Below are 15,773 nucleotides of genomic sequence, written 5' to 3'. Positions count from 1 at the left end.
TGTTTTTTTTTTCATAATTAAACCAATTAACTCAAAAATTAAGTAAATATACATGGATGGTGAAGTCAATTAGGTAATTAATACGTGAGTAAGTTACGCAGAAATATTATAAAAATAATAGAAAATTCTATCTTTATTCATGATATAGAGGTTCATTATATAGGAGATTAAACCGTCATAGATAAATGGAAAGAGTACAAATCATAATCCAACTAGGAAAAAGGAAAACATAAAGACATAAGGAAAAAGAAAAACTGGCCGACTCTCTCTTTCTTGGGCCGCTGAAGGTATAATCTCTTGGTTATGAGCCATTCACAATCTGGTTCATAACACTCTCCCTTGGATGCCATAACCATTTAGAGCTTGTAACGTGCTTTAATGTTGCCTCATTAAAACCTTACCAGGAAAACTCAATTGAGACAAAACCATGGTGAAGGAAAAAGAGTACAACACACATTACTCCCCCTGATTTGGACATTACTAAAGGTCTCTTGGACCTCTCCAATTTTCTGCAATCCGTGGGTGATGAAGATCTTGGGCAGAATATGCTTCGTCCTCGAACATGATAGTTGGTTCTTTTTTACCATCAGCTATGCCACAATCTAATCGAACATATTGAGTCATCGACCTCAAATACACACACACGAAATCTTGGATGATGTTGATATGATATGCGTGTACCACCATATCATATGTAAAACATAACCTGTCTGAAAACAAATCAACAAAACCAAATAACCTTTCTTTGGGTTGGTTAGTATAAAATAAATCAAAATCAATGGCTTCTTCATCGTCTTTCTTATGGACCAATCAGATCAGTGTCTAAAACAAGACTTCTGCATCATTCATCTTAGGACTAAATGGACTTCTTTATCGTCCACCTTTGGACTGAATGGATCAGTGTCCAAAACAAGTGATCTCACACCCATGTACTAGATAATGGGTGAGACTGGTCCATATTAAATCTCTTGAGTACCCTTTTCTGTATATACTATTTGATGCACAAGGATTTCATTGTTAATGTACTCAAGCTGTAATCCCAAACAAAACTTTGTTTTCCAAGATCTTTCATCTCAAACTCTTTCTTGAGATATTCATCGACCTCAAATACACACACACAAAATCTTGGATGATGTTGATGTGATATGCGTGTACCACCATATGTAAAACATAACCTGTCTGAAAACAAATCAACAAAACCAAATAACCTTTCTTTGGGTTGGTTAGTATAAAATAAATCAAAATCAATGGCTTCTTCATCGTCTTTCTTATGGACCAATCAGATCAGTGTCTAAAACAAGACTTCTGCATCATTCATCTTAGGACTAAATGGACTTCTTTATCGTCCACCTTTGGACTGAATGGATCAGTGTCCAAAACAAGTGATCTCACACCCATGTACTAGATAATGGGGTGAGACTGGTCCATATTAAATCTTTTGAGTACCCTTTTCTGTATATACTATTTGATGCACAAGGATTTCATTGTTAATGTACTCAAGCTGTAATCCCAAACAAAACTTTGTTTTCCAAGATCTTTCATCTCAAACTCTTTCTTGAGATATTCATCGACCTCAAATACACACACACAAAATCTTGGATGATGTTGAGGTGATATGCGTGTACCACCATATGTAAAACATAACCTGTCTGAAAACAAATCAACAAAACCAAATAACCTCTCTTTGGGCTGGTTAGTATAAAATAAATCAAAATCAATGGCTTCTTCATCGTCTTTCTTATGGACCAATCAGATCAGTGTCTAAAACAAGACTTCTGCATCATTCATCTTAGGACTAAATAGACTTCTTTATCGTCCACCTTTGGACTGAATGGATCAGTGTCCAAAACAAGTGATCTCACACCCATGTACTAGATAATGGGTGAGACTGGTCCATATTAAATCTCTTGAGTACTCTTTTCTGTATATACTATTTGATGCACAAGGATTTCATTGTTAATGTACTCAAGCTGTAATCCCAAACAAAACTTTGTTTTCCAAGATCTTTCATCTCAAACTCTTTCTTGAGATATTCAACTATTTGGAAAATTGTATCCAGAGGTTCCTAGAATATTTAGATCATATACTTTGATGATTATCAATATTGTTCTCGAGAATTTGATGTACTTTCAGCTCAATACCCTCTAGTACTTTCATTATCCAGTGGACCATATAAATATGCAGTCACTACATCAACTTCCTGCAAGTCTAATTTTCTCTCTTATATATCCAAACTTATGAGAAATCTAAAAGTAGTTGCATCCACCACATGGGAGTATGTCTCCTCATAATCTATTACTGGTCTTTGTGAGAATCCTTGTGCAACATCAGCTTTATATCTCACGATTTATATTCCTCACAAGACTCATTTATATCCACTGGTTTTAACATCATATGGCGTCTTAATCATATGGCCAAATACGCATTTCTTCCTTAAACTATTTAACCTCACGTTTCCATTTAATCCAATATGTTCTACGAGTGCGCACTCTTATATTGACGTGGGTTCATGATCCTCACTTATATTCATAAATTCAAGTGCTACCTTGTATGCAAATAAATCATCTTATGTCGATATTCCTTATTGGTTCCATTATGTTCCAGACATGATATAATCGATTGAGATTCATTATTATCAGGACCTTTACTACTTTGCAGCTTGGCGTCCCAAGCTACATTGTTTGGTACATGTACCTTAGAGCCGACCGGGCTTATCTCCATGTCTGGGATGTTTTTCTTAGTAACCTCGGATTTGGATTTTGATTATCATTATTTGCACCTTTCTTTTGTTTCCGATGATTCTTATCTTTTGGAACCTATTTGGTCTACCACGTCTCTTCTTGGGCATCAAATTCGTTGGTGCTTTACAAGCTGGTTCATATATGACTTAGTCATTCTTTTTCGGGTCAGCAAATGTGTCTGGCATTTGATTAGCTAGATTTGTAAATGTATAATCTTTGGACGTCTATTTCACATTATTTAGTCTGAGGATCTTGCCAAGACATTGATGGTTGATTCCATTCTGATTCTTTTACTATTTTTTTACCAGCTTTATTATTTTTTTCTCCTCCTGGTCTTAAAATAATCCGTGTAACTGGCCTCAAATATAATCACTCATAGTTGGCCCAAAGTACTTTATTATTGTGGGAGAATCATATCCAACAAATATCTTCATCCTCCTTTTGAGGTCCCATCTTAGTTCTCTGTGGTGGACTAATTAGTACATAGACAGCACATCCAAATGTCTTATGATGGGGTATGTCTGGCTCTTGACCCGTTAATAATTGTGATAGAGGATATCTATGCTCACTAAATGGCCTGATGCGTATTAACTTAGGTACTTGTAAATTTCTTGTGGCCCAAGCTGTGAATGGGAGTTTTGACCTCATAAGTTATGGTCTATCAATTAGCTATTTGCGTTTTAAAGGATTTCGGCCAAGCCGTTCTTGGTATGGACATGTATCACATAATTGTCCACACTTACCCCAATGGACATACCATAATCATTAAAACACTTGGGACATGTATTCACCAGTATTATAGACATATAGTCTTTATTTATGAAAAAGGCTCGTAGCCGTTTTACTGGTGATGACCTAATGAGATTCCCTTGTGTACATGCTACACACGTGAGATTCTTTGGGATAACTCTTCTTATCTTTTAATGTGTGTCTTTTGAATATCAATTTTCGCATCATGTTTGGACCAGGATGGCCAATCCGGTCGTGCCATAAAGTGTATATTTCCGCAGGCTTTTAGTCTCTATCATACTGATCTATGCATAGTCTAGGTCAGTAAAGAATGCAAGTATAGTCTTTAGGACTTATTATGGCTTTCGGCGATTTTATACATATATCTGAAGGAGCTCTTTGTTTCCTTGGCCCATTGTTTCAATATGTAAACCATTCATTCTTATATCTTTAAAACTCAATAGGCTTCTCTTGCTCTTATAGCTGGGTGAATATAAGGCATCACTGATTTCTAGATGCATACCCTTAGGCAATAATATATTAGCCTAGCCATAGTCTTCTTTCAGACTGGCGATACCTGCTTTAGTACTTATATTGGTGTTTTTCAGTGTACTCATATAGAAAAATTATTCATTCATTTAATCTAAGCAGACAATGTAATAGAAATAAATTCAAAGAGATTAAAATCAGGGAAAGCATACAAGCAAAGCAATCACACAAGTTTGATGTCGAAATCAGATTATCAACTTGATTCTTTTAGGCAATAATAAGTCTCATATTCCATAAGATCATCTTGATCATGTTCGAAATTATTTCCACCATCTTTATAGACCAAGTGGGTTTCAGGTTCTTCCCTTTCAGACTCTCTTTGATAGAGGTCACAAAAATGTTTAGGAGTCCTTCATATCTTAGCCCAATGGTTCCCCATTCCACATCTATGGCACACTGATTTGGTCGAGCTTTGTGGTTTAAAGGATATACCACGGCCACTGCCTTGACCATGGCTCAAATTGGGTTGATACCCACGGCCTCTGCCATAGTGATTCCCACGGCCAAATGTGTTATAGTGGCCATGGTAACGTCCTTTCCACCCTCCACGGCCATGACCGTGTGGTCTATCATTCTGGACATGGTTACCTTTTTTTTTTCTTCTGCGGGCTTATTGGTATCAGGTAATGGGGTTAATCCAGGAGGTCTCAATTCACTGTTTCTCATCAGTAATCCATTATTTTGCCCAGCAAGCAATAGACTTATCCACAGACTTATAGTCCTGGATTATGAGATTCCTCCAATCAAATAGGGCATTTGGTAATAACACCGTTCTTTGGTGATCATATCTCGATTTTTAACTCTGTCCAAAGGTCTAGAGGATTTTCTATAGTCAGATACTGATCTTTGAGACTCTTAATAAGATGATGGCTAATAATTAATATTGCCATGTATCAATCTTTCTCATTGGCATTATTGCCTTCTATGATACATTCACCAAGTCTTTTTTTTTTTTTACTTTAGGATAATCTTTGTATCCAATACCCACTGTAAATAATTATCTCCAGAGAGATTTAGGGCAGCAAAATCCAGGTTGATTTTCGACATCTCAAATCATATATCACTCTATATTTAGGTATAATTTTCAAGCGGCCTTACTCTTAAGAACAATCAATTCGGATTTCAATCTTTTGAGGACAATGAGACTATCAATCTTAAAATCATTTTATCAATCCGTCAATTTCTAGCAAGTCTCAGCAATACTATTTCTATGCGCTCATAATATTATGGTTTATCAAGACTAGTAAAAACGGATTCAATTAATCATGCAATTAGGGTTTAACAATCAATTGATTTTAGCAAGACTAGTAAAATTTTTTATTAATCACTCAATCAGTTTCAAGACTTATTTTAGCAATACTAGAATATAGATTTCAAGCATGAATTTCAATGAATCAGTTTCAAAGCTGATTTTAGCAATACTAGAATATAGATTTCAAGCATGAATTTCAATGAATCAGTTTCAAGGCTGATTGGTATTTAGCATAAACCATATTTAGCATAAACCATGTGTAAATAATTTATATAGTATCCGAATTTATCAAACCTCAAAAACATATAATCAGATCAATCAATTTAATCGAACTTAGCATACAATCTTAAACCTCAAGACATTAGATTTTATCATGAATCTATCAACCTAGCATACGGATTCTCAATTCTCAAAGACATCCAAATCAGATCAATATAACCTATCATACAGGTTATTTAGGGTTTCTATTTAAAACAGATCAGATTACAAAACTATCAATCCTAGCAGATGATATTAAACCTCAAGAATCATGCAATCAGATCATTCAGATTTTAAACAAGTAAACCTCAATCAATCTATCAACCTATCGGATTATATAAGCAAAACAAGATAGCAACCTATCAGATTCAATCAATGTTTTAACAGGCTGGTCGGTTTAAACAATTTTAAACCAGATGAACAATTAACCAAGTAGGATGAGAAAATAAATCTATCAATTTAACGGTCAAACAATTCTAGCAACATAGCATCAGATTCAATCAGATTTAAAACCTCAATGATCAAAATCGAAAACAGTTTTGATTTCAAAATATTCGATTAGGGTTTTAATATGTGATTTGATAATTATAGTATAATTAATTCTGATACTTATATTATTTAGGGTTTATAGATATATGGTTAGGGTTTATCGGATTTTAACTTGTAAAAACCGATTTGGGGTTTTAATCATGTAGGAACATGATTTAGGTTTGGGTATCGAACTTTTAGAGCTTCGATTTACTCAATTAGGATTTTTGATCTATTACCCAATGGTTTTTATTCATAAAGATTAGGGTTTTAGGGTTTCATTCTTTATCAATCAATCCATGTTCGATTATGGGTTCTTAGGTTTTGAATTACCTTTTAACCTTAGGTGATTGTTGAATCGGACCACCAAAGGAGCTGAACCGCGAGCTGGACACGAACGGGGAGCGAGCTGGAATGGATCGAGTAGCTTCTATCGGGTCGCGGACGTCCTTTGTTGCTTGATCGGGAATGCCTTGATCGTCGGACGCGAGCTGTTGATGCTGTCGCGAACGAGGAATAGGTCGCATGCTGGAGCTGCTCTCGGGTCGCGAACGTCTGAGCTAGGATCAAGAACGCCTTGGGCTGAAGTTGATCGGGGACGCGAGCTGGAACAGATGTGGGAACAAGAGACGCGATCGGGGTTTAGGGTTTGTCGGATCGCCGGCTAGGGTTAGGGTTTTAGGGTTTTTCGATTTGGGTATTAGCTTAGGGATTTAGAGTTTCGTGCTGATAACGTGTTATAAAAGTAATGGAAAAGTCTATTTTTATTCATAACATAGAGGTTCCTTATATAGGAGATTACACCGTCATAGATAAATGGAAAGAGTACAAATCATAATCCAACTAGGAAAAAGGAAAACATAAAGACATAAGGAAAATGAATAGCTGGCCGACTCTCTCTTTCTTGGGCCGCTGATGGTATAATCTATTGGTTATGAGCCATCCACAATCTGGTTCATAACAAATTATGATTTCTCTTTTCCCTAAATGACACATGGTTTAGTTGACACTTGACACACTTTGTGTGGACATCTGTATTATTTTGGACATAAATGATTTTGCTTTTGTGCAAATGGAAGAATGTTTGTTTTAGGGAAGCAACAAGCAACTAACTAAGTTTGTTTTTTTGTTGCAATCAATGCAATGGTTATTACGAGAAAATGTTGGTATATGAGTTTATGTGAATTGGTTTTGGGCGTATAATCTTTTTCACAACAAAAAATCTAACAGTTGTGAAAGAAGCTTACTTTTCATGAGTAGTTATTAGTACGCTGTCCAATTAATATGTTCCTTTTTTGAGATATGATTTTGATTATTTTGTTTCTTAAGTGCAGATGGATGAGATGTGTTTTGTGATATGTACATAATGAGTTTGTGGTTTCGGAGGTAAATGGGAGTTCGTTGTGGACAAGAGAAAGATGCGTGGACGGGAGATGTGTGGATGAGAGACGCGTGGACGGGAGACGCGTGGAGCCACTTACACCACCAGTGTAACTACCCTCGCGTCTTACACCACAGCCTCCATTGCGGTGGTTACCACCATCTCCACCTCCATATCCTCCACCTTCACGTCTTCTACCTCCACCGTATCCACCACCATCTCCTCCACTCGAATAGCCACCTCCACCAACCACCACCATTGTATCCACACTCACGTCTTCCACCATCGCCTCCATAACCGCCACCGCTTCCACTGCAGTATCCACCACTTCCTCCACTGTATCCACCACCACTGTATCCACCATCATCTCCTTCACTCGAGTAGCCACCTCCACCAACCACCACCATTGTATCCACACTCACGTCTTCCACCATCACCTCCATAACCACCACTGCCTCCATTGCGGTATCCACCGCTTCCTCCACCACGGTCTCCATCGTAACCGCCATCGTTTTCCACGGGACTGACCTTCGTTCATAGTAGAGATTGAGATCGAGGAATAGAGATCGAGATTCCGAGATCAAGAAATAGAGATTGAGATCGAGAAATAGAGATTGAGATTCCGAGATTGAGATATAGAGATCGAGAAAAGGCGAAAGTGAGAAAGGGTATTAGGGACAGTTTCGGATGGAGAAGATTAGGGTTCAATCTCTCTAATCTCTCATGTCTGAGTTCGATACCTGGATCTAGAAGATGTCAGGAGAAAAAGGGTTTTCACGATTTTGTATAAAGTGAAGAGATAAGATTTGGTTATTAGTTAGAGAAAAAGAAATATTTTATTTAAGAAATAAAATAAAAAAGCAGATCGGTTTGGTTAGTTAGAAAAAAAAATTAACGAGAGACATCATCTCTCTTAGCTTAGTTGGAGGTTAACCTGGTAAATTTGCAATGAGAAAGTGTGCTAAAGATTCAATATGTCTTTTAACGAAATTGGAAACTTAAATTGTGTCTCCAAGCGTAAATTTTTCTTAATATGTACTACTATTGAAATTTCATAATTTTTATTTTCATATATATATATATACAGACATTCAAAATCTTACTTCATTCATTCTAAAATGGATCAAAAAATATTTTCACATATCAATGTATCAGAAAGTAATTAATGGAGATATACATGCAACTATATAATTTTACCCATTATTTCTAAATATACCAAATAATTAAGAGAATTTGTATTATTCTTTTCTAGGGCTGTTCAAATAGACAATATGGTTTGGTTTTTGTATATACCATATAAACCGAATGGATATAATTTTATAAAAACCGTAGGATTTGGATATGGTTTGGTATATAACCGATTAAACCGAATAAACCGAACAAAACCGACTAAAAGTAGAAACATGTAAATATGTATATATTTTATAACAATACATAAATATCTATTTGTTATATAAGTTAAATTTGTGTTAATAACTATTACCATAATGTTATAGTAATAAAGAACAATTTGTAAAACAATTGAACTATAATTAAATAACAATACATCGCAATTCAGACATCTTATTTTTAAGTTTTTTTTTTTATCTTTTTGCTTTATTTTAGTATTCACTAAATTAATATGAAGATTATAAATTTGATAGAAAATAATTAATGGAAAATTTTCATAACTTTTTTCTTATCTATAAACAAACAGAGTTTCGTGTCCAATCGAAAAATCATGACTTTAATGAACACTAAATATGGAAGAGTGGAAAAACTTTTTTTTCATGTTTCTGTTTTGTTTCATATTTTTATTTTCAAAATTTCAGACTCTGATTTTAATTATAGATTTGATTATTATATTTGATGGTAGAAGAATTTTTACCTTTTTGTTCATTTATTTGAACATGTAATATATTTTTAATAAATGACTGTGTTGACAATATGACTCTAAAATTCATTTTATATGATCTCAAACTAAATAATTATGTTTTTTGGTATAAAACCGAATAAACCGAAAACCGACGGTATATAAACCGAACCGAACCGAAGTAAATATGGATTTAGAATGGTAGTTATATTTTACTAACCGAAATACCGAAAACCGAAAAAAACCGAACCTAAACCGAACCGATATCCGGATTGAAAACCCCTATTCTTTTCTAATGATACTTCGGCTTCTTCACCAGAGTGGAAAGCACAATTTCATCTTCTCTTCTTGGTCTATTCAGTTCAGTAATAATATTAATTGAATAAGAAAAACAATATTCACAACTTCCGATCTATTGCCCAAAAGAGCTCCTTAAAGGTTATAACTATTATTACCAATTGTATTCAGTTGTATATATTATCCACAACTTTAGTTTTTCATGTTTGTTTAATCAACTTCATTGTGTTGTACTGGAAGACGGAAGCCGGGAAGAGTCACCGTAAAGTAGGAATTTACTGGAGAGATTTTACGGGAACGACAGAAGAGCTAGTTGACATTTGAGTCTCCGCATAATAACCCTTCAAAGAGATTAAGTCGATCCCCAACACACTTGAGAAAAAAAATTAAGATTCCCATGCTTTTTTGTTTGGGAAATTCAGCAAACTTGGCAACAAACTGGCTTTCTCCTTTACGTCTGAAAATTGCAATATGCCGTGTTAACTATGTCGTGACTTGGAGAAACAAACAAAATGAATCTTCACTGGTGTGGGCAGACAAATAAGATGATGAGAAGGTCGACAATTTGGTGAAATTCAGTACCGAAGAACACAAATGTAGAAATCCAATTGTTACCGGTGGAGCAGCCAAAGATGATTTTGACTGGATGTGTGAAGAGGCAAGAGGAGAGCAATGCAACTTAAAACCTGCAAACCTTTAAGCACCAAAGAATTTGTTGTACCTAGTGTTGAAAATGAAAACCGTATCAGCTGCATGTCCGGCCCTGTTCGTTTACGTGTCGCGAGACTTGCGACCTGCGACTAAGATTACGTTCGTTTACGTGTCGCGCGACCTACGACTTGCGATCTACGACTAAAACTATATTCGTTTACGTATCGCGCGACCTGCGACCAGTCGCGCGATCAAAATTTTCTTAATTTTTGGTCGCTGTTTTTTCGGGCGACTTGAATGGAAACCCGCAACTGGTCGTGCGATCAGTCGCGCGACATCAAAACGAACAATAACCTGTGACTTGTGACATGCGACCAATCGCAGGTCGCATGTTACGCGACAGCAAAACGAACAATAATCTGCGACCTGCGATCAGTCGCATGTCGCAGGTCGCGCGATAGGTAACGAATAGGGCCTCCATTATTAATTGTATACATTCAATTGAAAATTTCCTTTTTTTCGATAAACCCTATCGGCTGATCCGGTCGGCCTCGGGAGGAACACACTTAGTTCTACAGAGTGGACTGGTTACCACACTGCATGATCCGAATTTGGAATACCTCTCGACTAATGTCATGGGGTGAACGATCATGTGTTATGATCCACCATGTAAATCACTTGGACTGAAGCCCAAACCCCTGACTAATTTAGTTTCTAAGGGGAACCCTAAGACTGATGTGTGTACACCATCAAGCTCTAAAAAATTGCCACTAGATTACCACCGCTTGATTCATTCAATTGAAAGTTTCATTTCTATTTTTCCAATCTATATATATATAATAATAAAGGGGACTTTTATCCCTTCTCCTGCGTCCACGTCACCACATAGGGTGGGCTTTTTCGTGACACGTGTCGCCATACCAACCCATTTGTGATTTCTGTGCAATCTGGTTCTTTAACGCCACTTATTCGAACTGGACTTTTATTACATTTTCATATTAAGCCCAATCCTTTGAACATCTGTTACAAGCCCACACGATTATGTTTGTTCTTCATTTTTCCTCTCACGCCTGCGACCTTCCTTCTTCCTCTCAGGACGACCTCCCTACGAAATTTCACAGAGACTTAAAGCGGCGTTCCATCTTCGTAACGTCTCAACCATCCATTAATCTGTTCTTTACTCTGAGTTTTTCCTTGATTATTCCACTCCTCCCGCGTTTCATTTATTCCTCATCACCACCTCTTTCAGCTTCTTCACACTCATTCACCTATAAATAGTCATTTCCGTCACCATGAATCTCAAAAAAACGTTGTGACTCTCCTCTCCACAAACGGCCAAAAAACTATCCAAACCATGACGGCTTCCCAACTATCGCTCTCTGCATTGAATCGTTGTAATGGCGACAATTGTCACATGGCTGCTCCCTTTTTGGGAAGCACGGAATGTGAAGAAAGGCGTTGAAGAAGCTGGGATGATGAGTACTGAATCCTTACTAAACAACTTCTTAAGTGTTTTTCCTTACTTCCCGTTAAAAGCTCAATTTTTAGGTCTTTTTGTTTGCTGTTAGAAAGATTGAACCTTGCGTCTAGGGATTGATTCTTATAGGCTGAGATTTATGTGTAGAAGACTAAAGGAATGATCTTTCAAAATCAAAGCTTTGATTCTTCTGCTGATAATGCGTTATCTCAAATATTTTCTCTACATATAATGTCTAACAAGAGAAAGTGGTGAAGACAAATCGTGATACCACTATGAACAGTTCAAAAGTGATCGATCAGGTTCACTGGTAAATCAAACTTCTGATTTGGTTTTCATTTTCAATGACTTAAACACATATGCTCTGTATTTGGGTTATAATGTTTTATGTGGCAGATTCGGTAGAGACAACAAGTGATCATTCTGGAGAAAGCAAGGCAAGATTTAGAAACACTGAGGGAATACATCTTTTCACGGCTGATAAAAGAGCTCCAAGTTACTGATTTGTGGAAGCTGCTGCAAACTTATTCCCTAGGGTTATGTGAGATATGAACCACTCATCTTATGGAACCATTTTGGTTAATTGATATATAATGTTTTTTTTTGTGGCTTACAGATGCATGAGTATGTTGACAGCAACGGTTTTTAAGTTCTGTGTATCAAGGACACTCTCTACTCCCGATGAGATTAACGCTATGCTTTTACAGCTTAGTGACTCCTTCTTTAAAGTCGCCGCAGATCAATATGCTCAATGCGTATGCCGTTTCGTCAGATGTACAACTTAATGTTGTTCTATATCAGTGAAAACACTTAAGCTAACAGCTACAACATTCACGAAGCAACTTCATGCAATGGTCAAGAAAAAGTCACCTCCATCGGCTAGAAACCAAGCTCCAGCTCCGACAGAGTGATAACAAGCGTTCAAAGCATCTTCCTTACGAACTCCACTGCTTGGTCGCAAATAGTCAGTGAACAACCAGGTACTAAGTTGATTTTATGAGAAGGGGAAAATTAATAAACAACTATACACACTGAGATTATTTATCCCAATGCAGTGGCTGGAAAAAACATCGAAAGGTGGTCATGGTTAATGAGGAGTTTTTAAGGCCACAACCCTGCACAGCTACGAGAGCCACTAAAGGTTCACTTTCACTACTTTGTATCACCATGCTGACGCACAGTTGATTGGTTATAATCAAACCTTCACCAACTTCAAATTGTAGTATTGTAGAGCCTTTGGGAAAGACTGCTCGCGCAGCTCACCAAGAGATCCAAGCACATAAAAGAAATGGTGGTTTCCAACAAGTTTATTGTGGATTATGTCACTGTTTTCAGATATCATTGAACTCAGCGTAACATCTATTACGTAATGCTTCTTTTAGATTTGTAAAACTGGAAACGCACCCTGACATTTAAAATATTGGTGACTAAATCTAGGTTCAAATAAAAAGGTTGAACAGGATCCCCCCTAGGCTTCCTATAGGGCACAACCAAAGTACAGTTCAACTACTCTAAACATCAGACATATTTGCACTGCTGGTCAGAAAATAACAGATTATTTTTAAGTATCCACATTTAAACATCAAAATTCATATTCCAGACGCTTGCCACAGCCTCCGTAGATTGCTGGGGAATAGAAACTGGAATCTCTGTTGCAGCAACCAACACATATGATGGTGTAGAAAATAGAGGTCGGGATCATTCTCCTTATAGTTAATACCATTATATTCCTGGCTTCTAAAAGTTTATGTCCATATCTGTGCGATGTAGCTAATGCGAACAAATCTAGAGCTCTACAGATAAACCAAGAATCTTTGTACATAGTGAAAGCCACGTGTCTTCATATTCTGCCTATGTCAGCATTGAGAGTTGAAATATTTCTCTGAAACCACAATTCTTTGTTCAAGAACTATTATACAACTTTTATGTCAATCTCTCATGATCTTATCTCTGTTTCAATAAAACTTTTATGTCGATGAAAACTTGAATGTTAGAATATTATGGAGCAATTTGGCATTTAGGCCTACATGTGAATTCTTTTGCCTTGCAGTTTTTTTTTTGGTGTTCAATGGAAAATTATTACAAAATAGAGCAAATATAATATAAAAAATCGTTAAAAATAATTATTACACGTCCAATGAAAAATAAATACTCTATTAATTTTGTATTACACATTCTCTATGAGGAGCAATGATATATTATATGATGCACATAGCTCCAATCATCATCAAGATTAATTTGTCTGACTGTCTATACTTATTTATCATTGTAGGGGTTCCATATAGTGAGCATTATAGATTGAATGATGGTTGTCTCCTTTAAGAAGAAAAGCCAGAAAAATCAAAGAAATTAGCGAGCTGGGACTTCACTCTCGAGGTTGGCGAATTACGGTGAAGGAAAAAAGAGATGAGATCTGTCAATCTCTGAAATTTGGACTTCTTAAAATCAGTAATATGAATTGTAAATATTTACAAAATTAAAGAAGTTATTGTATATAAAAAAAAATTTGTTTAAAGGAAGCAATATGTGACACAAGTTGTATAACTCTGACAATCAACAATTTAGGTTTTATATATTTCTATAAATAGCTTTCATATAAAATAAAGGAAAAAAGAGTCAATACACGAAAGAAACAGAAGAGGGAAGATGGCCATATTTCAGAAAAATTAAGCTTGAGCATTTGGCAATAAAAATATCTTTGATACAGTAAAGTAAAGGACTGATACAATGACTTGACCAATGACCACGCTCAGATTTTTAGATTATTCATGACTATTAAAAATTGAAAACGTCAAGTTTCAAAAAAAAAAAATTGAAAACGACCCAAGGCTGGAACAAAATATCAAAGTAGAAAATATTAAAGTAGAACAAACAATGAAAGAATGTAAAATCATTTCTATTTTATTATGAATGTTTTTAATACTGAAATTAATATATGATTTACGAACAAATGTATCACCTTCTATTGTTAAGGGGTAACTAATCTGAAAACATCCCATGCAAAAAACATAACCAAAACAAAGTATTTAACCAACATGTACAATGAAGCCCCTAATAGATTGGCACATCGAAGACATTGAGAAAGCATGTGCGGATTGTCGGATTGTTACTACTTTAATGGAATGAAAAAAATTATTATCTTCGTTCAAACATGATAATGTTTTTATATGTTTTAAGTTCAACTATATTTACTTTAATGCAACTATCAGCTATTTATTCTTTTTATTCAATAACCAGTGAAAATCATTTATAATATTCTTCTTTGACCTAAACAATTTTAAAAACAAAGTAATACACTATTGTCACTAACCACTATTAAATGGATAAGAATAAAAACAATTTTGAACTAATTAGAAAATAAAACATATGAACCCGGCGCGTAGCGTCGGAATACCACTAGTACCAAATAAAATGGGATATCAGTTCTAAACTTGAATGAATGAAAAAGGAGGTTGCCAGTACCATCGCAAAGATACTCGCTAAATTATGTATTTACCATTATTAATAATGTGAGATTTTATCCCACTATCCACAGTATAACAATTTAATATATATAATAATAAGTTAATAACCATCAATATAAGACATTTAGCCGATAATCACATGTAAAATATCCAAAAAGTTAAATAAATTATACGTGTAATTTCAGATTTCACTCTATTCACAAAAGCAGTTACTAATAGCTATCAAATTGTTAATATAATAAAATATAATATAACCGGCAATGATGCGCTTAGCTACAAGTCATATTACATAACATGATATATAACAATTTTTTTGCTAATGAAAACAATTTTAACACAAAAGGTAAAGATGAGTTAAAAATGCACTCTTAATTGTCTATGTAATCCATGCTGAATTTTCCATGACACCCTAACTTTTACTATGTGCATCAAAAATTGTCTAGTGTTCTATTCTATGTGGACGCCATTAGGTGAACACGCTTTTGAGTTGTTCATATGGACGAAATTTGGTGGACAGATCGTATATGAGTTATCCAGTAATCTAACAATTATAAGGAAACAAAGATTGAAAACTTAAAAGTGGGAAGAAAATTT

At 35.5% G+C, this 15,773-nt stretch overlaps 1 protein-coding gene and 1 long non-coding RNA gene across 2 annotated transcripts; one reads left to right on the top strand and one right to left on the bottom strand.

Moving 5' to 3' along the window:
- Positions 1-7,632: 7,632 nt before the first annotated feature.
- On the bottom strand, positions 7,633-7,947 carry LOC106378010 (glycine-rich RNA-binding protein 7-like). The gene has a single exon (XM_013818212.1). It carries the CDS (start codon positions 7,945-7,947, stop codon positions 7,633-7,635), a length of 315 nt encoding a protein of 104 aa, XP_013673666.1.
- A 3,168-nt stretch (positions 7,948-11,115) lies between these two features.
- Positions 11,116-13,676, top strand: LOC125581797. The gene is made up of 5 exons (XR_007319507.1): positions 11,116-12,025; positions 12,112-12,256; positions 12,332-12,695; positions 12,771-13,406; positions 13,486-13,676. It is a non-coding gene; the product is annotated as an uncharacterized LOC125581797 (long non-coding RNA).
- The last annotated feature ends 2,097 nt before the right edge of the window (positions 13,677-15,773 follow it).

This window comes from Brassica napus, chromosome C2 (assembly GCF_020379485.1).
Source record: "Brassica napus cultivar Da-Ae chromosome C2, Da-Ae, whole genome shotgun sequence".
Lineage (NCBI taxonomy): Eukaryota > Viridiplantae > Streptophyta > Magnoliopsida > Brassicales > Brassicaceae > Brassica > Brassica napus.
This window is presented reverse-complemented; position numbering and strand designations above follow the sequence as displayed.